The sequence below is a fragment of the Tupaia chinensis genome, unplaced genomic scaffold (assembly GCF_000334495.1).
Source record: "Tupaia chinensis unplaced genomic scaffold, TupChi_1.0 Scaffold138725_1, whole genome shotgun sequence".
NCBI classification, from domain to species: Eukaryota; Metazoa; Chordata; class Mammalia; order Scandentia; family Tupaiidae; genus Tupaia; species Tupaia belangeri.
In genome coordinates this window covers 2,128,852-2,132,750 of record NW_006198617.1, presented here as the reverse complement: position 1 = coordinate 2,132,750, position 3,899 = coordinate 2,128,852, and the positions used below count along the sequence as shown (strand labels likewise).

The window sequence follows — 3,899 nt, the reverse complement described above, 5'->3', positions numbered from 1 at the left end:
AGGGCACCACAGTTCGGGGCACCGCCTGTCCGGGGCACTGTCTGTCCAGGGCACCGCGGCCCAGGGCCCCACCGTCCGGGGCACTGCCTGTCCCGGGCACCACCTGTCCAGGGCACCACCGTCCGGGGCACCATGGCCCAGGGCACCACAGTCCGGGGCACTGCCTGTCCGGGGCATCACCGTCTAGGGAGGGGAGGGGAGGCTGCCAACTCACGTCCTCGCTTCTTGGTGTAGATGCAGGTCAGGGCCAGGTACTCCCAGAGCATCTCCAGCAGGTAGTCCAGGTTCAGCTTCATGCCGCAGCTGTGGGGTGAGGGCGGCCATCAGGCAGAGGCTGTGGGCAGGGGCTGGACTCTCCGCTCAACAGACTGCACACCCTCCATTGGCCGGGCACAAGCACCATGGCCAAAGGCCCATGACCCCCTGGGGACACTTCGGCTTCCTGGTGCCCCACCAGCCATGCCCAGGTGAGCTGATGGCGGGCTGTGGCATCCGCACGATGCAGGGCCTACAGGGAGGAGGCCTGGGCTGGGATGAATGGCCAGCAGAGGCTGGAGCTCTGACACCAGAGCGAGCCCTCCCTGAGGGAGGGCCACAGGGCCGTGGGCAGCTGGGCAGAGATCGCACATGAAGGAGGCAGCCGGGCCCCTGGCGGGCTTAGCTGACCATCTGCAGAGCCGCGGTGAGTGGGAGTAGGTGCAGGTGTGGACTGCAGCGTGGACGGCTCGTGTCCGAGCACAGGTGTCCTCACGCAGCCCCTGAAAGGCCTGGGAAGCGACAGGAGCAGTGCTCCCAATGTGACAAGGGAGGACACTGCTCTTGGCAGTGGCTGCACTGCCTAGGCCATGGTCCACGCCTCCCCCTGCCACTCGCATGGACCCCCGCTGGGTCCCTGAGTGTCTTGCTCCCGGAGCTGCAGCACCAGGTCTGAGCTGGGAAGCCAGCAAGTGGAGCGCTTGGCCCACCCCACAAGGGCACCCTATTTGGCGGTGGGGAGTGAACTGCCAGCCAGCCCAGGCAGCACCCCCAGAGGCCCACCTGCAAAGTGGCGCAAAACAGCCACACCTGCCGGCGCCCCAGGAAGGAGCTCCCCGGGGCCCTCCTAGGCACTGTGCTCTCTGGACGGCTCGGGCACTCTCGGCTTGGTTGATGAAACACTCTTGTTTCTTAGCCAGAGCCCAACGGGCATCGCCCACCCCGCCGCCGACTCAGGGCCGGGTCAGGCGCCTGCCCCAACGGCTGTCAGGAAGGGACCTTGCGCATGGCTCCTTGGCCTCTGCCCAGGAACAAGAGGCTCTGCCCGGGTAGGGGAGGCTGGGCTTCACAGGGGTCATGAGCTGGAGCCCCCAGCTGGGCAGGATGGCTGGCTGCTGGTCTGAGCACAAACATGGGATGGCAGAGCAGAGGGTGCCGGGCCTCACCTGATGACCACGCTGTTGGGCTTTCGGGCCAGGCGGTCCACCTCCTCCATGGAGATCTGGTCGATTTTGTTATAAACCTGCGATGGGAAACTGGCATGGGTGCTGGGGAAGGAAAGGGCCCTCTGCGGTCCCGGCCTGACCACATTCTCCCTCGGATCGCCACAGCGGGGAGCTGACCTAAGCATCCTCCCTCCATCACTGCAAGGCAGAGCAGGGCTGAAGGGGCTTGGAGGTGGCTGGGCCCCCCAGGAGGAAAGGTTGGGCTGGAACTCTGGTTTCCAGCTGTTGACATCTGTAAGCTTCCAGCAGTCACCGAGGCAGAGGGAGGTGAGGGCGGGGAGAGCCCAGGCTCTTCGGCAGGACTCAGGACGCCTAGCTCAGGAAGGCACTCTGAGTAGGCAGGTCCGGGCCAGCCCCGGGGCCTCCAGGTGCTGGCACTTACGTAGAGGCAGGGCATGTACACGCGGTTGCCCACGATCACGTCTATGAACTCGTCTGGGGAGCAGTCCTCCCGGAACAGCACTTCCGCGTTGAAGATCTCTGGTGGCTCAGATTAAGGGCGACCTGTGCACCAGCAGCCCCTCGCGTCCCCTCTGCAGAGGGCCCCAAAGGCAGAAACCTGCTGGCTGGAAGGGAGCTTGGTGGTTACCTGCCTAGTAGGTTGTACAGGATTTTAAAGCCTGGGGACCCCGTCATTTATTCCCTGAAGGGACCAAAACATATACAAGTCTCAACTAACAGACAGCTTACTGGGCCACCAGGAAAGTCACGGCACACCTCTCTGCTCTCAGGCAGGGACAGGCGCCTCAGTGGAATGCCAGGTTCCAGTGACAGGAGCGTGACCTGCGGCCTGGTCTAACCAGCTTCTCCCACAGGGCCCTCCCGTGGGGCTCCGGCCTGCTGGGAAGCCTGCGCCCCCCCCCCACCCACCCAGACAGGTGTGCGCCCGTGCACCAGAGCCAGCGCCCCATACCCGGTTCTTCCCACGGTGTCCCTAGGCCAGGCACCCGGGTCCTCGGGGCCATTCCCACAGTAGCTCATTTTCTTCTGGACGTCCTCCGGCCACGGGGCACCTAGGCCTAGCGGAGGGCAGGAAGCCAGTGCTAGCGTGCAGCCGCGGCAGTGAGCTCAGTGGGAGTGCAGGCGGAGGGCGACAGGGCCTGCCTCGTGTCACGGGCTGCGGCTTCCTAGGGCTGCTCGGATGCACCAGGTACTGGGGAGGCCTGTTGGAGGCCGTCCCCGCCCCTGCCCCGACAGCCGAGACCGGCCTCCCTGCCTCTCCTGCGGGAAGGATACTGTACTCGTGCAGAATGAGCTGCACCAGCTTCTCCGAGCACTGGGTCAGCGTGACCGTGGAGTTGAACGAGATGCCGCCACCTTTCTTGGGCTGGAGGAGAGGGAAGGGGCAGCTGCTGAGGCGGGAGCCGCAGGGCCGGCCCGACCTGTGCTGCCCGGCCGCAGGGCAGGCCTCACCTTGAAGTAGATGTTGGGCTTGTGCTTGTTGAGGCGGATGCCCACAGACTCCAGTTCCTTCTCCAGCAGAGACCTGGCAGGACGCCCGGAGCCCTCACAGGCTGCCCGCGAGAACCCCTGCCGCCGGATGGGCCCCCTCCCCCCTTCCTCTCGGGTGCCCTTCCATTGCCCCAAGGTAGGGGGCTCTAAACACCCTGTGCCACAGTCCGAAGGGACATGCCCGCTTACAGTCGGCCTGCAGACAGCTGGCACAAGTCCCACAGAGTAAGGGACCCCACCGCCCACCCCTGGGAGTCCCGCTGGGCTGCTGCAGCAGGCTCCTGGCGGGTCGGGCAGGCCATGCTCAGTAGCCTAGCCCCAGCCTTAAGGAGAGGGCGGCCCGGGCTGGGTTGGCGGGATCCAGCCAGTGGGCAGTCCCACCCTCCTGCAGGGGTGAGGGCCAAGTGCCCACGGACTGGCCCCGGATCCCTGAGAACTGCCCCCCCGCGGACCTCTGCACCTCGCCCTTGGTGGCGTCCAGCATCATGATGACCACGTCGGCCGTCCGCGCCACCGCGATCACCTGTCGGCCACGGCCTTTCCCTGGATGGGCAGGAGGGTGTGACCCTCAGCAGGGGGCGCCGACAGGCAGGACCGGGACCAGGGCCCGACCTGCAGCGTCCAGCTCCCTGTGCTTTAGTCCCACACGGCCTCGGCCACGTGCTGCCCCCGTGGTGACCTCCTCGGCATCCTTCTTCAGTCCGAGCCTCACGGACACTCGTTTTAGAGGAAATCGGAAGTCGCCACCTAAGTGGAGCGACACGGCCCGCCTCCCCGCCCTGCCAGGGCAGCCCCGGGCTGCACGTCCACGCGCATCACCCCACCCTCGGAACTGCTGGGCCCGTCAGACGGCACACGGAGGCTCGGCTCGAGTCCCTCCATCACGGGGCAGGGTCACAGCGCTACCGCAGCCCCGCCTTTGACCTTAGCCGTCCTCCCAGAGCCGCGCCCAGGGCCCCCCCCATG

General features: G+C 66.3%; 1 protein-coding gene across 4 annotated transcripts in view; it reads right to left on the bottom strand.

The window, feature by feature from the left end:
• Positions 1-3,899, bottom strand: part of DRG2 (developmentally regulated GTP binding protein 2) — a 26,005-nt gene that overhangs the window by 4,664 nt on the left and 17,442 nt on the right. For all 4 annotated transcript variants that reach the window (XM_006161645.2, XM_027765578.1, XM_027765577.1 and 1 more), the window contains 6 exons: positions 3,386-3,476; positions 2,895-2,967; positions 2,718-2,808; positions 1,864-1,961; positions 1,422-1,498; positions 215-303 (listed from right to left, as the gene is read on the bottom strand). In XM_006161645.2, coding sequence (XP_006161707.1) covers positions 215-303; positions 1,422-1,498; positions 1,864-1,961; positions 2,718-2,808; positions 2,895-2,967; positions 3,386-3,476 — 519 coding nt within the window. The remainder of the gene's footprint in view (positions 1-214; positions 304-1,421; positions 1,499-1,863; positions 1,962-2,717; positions 2,809-2,894; positions 2,968-3,385; positions 3,477-3,899) is intronic.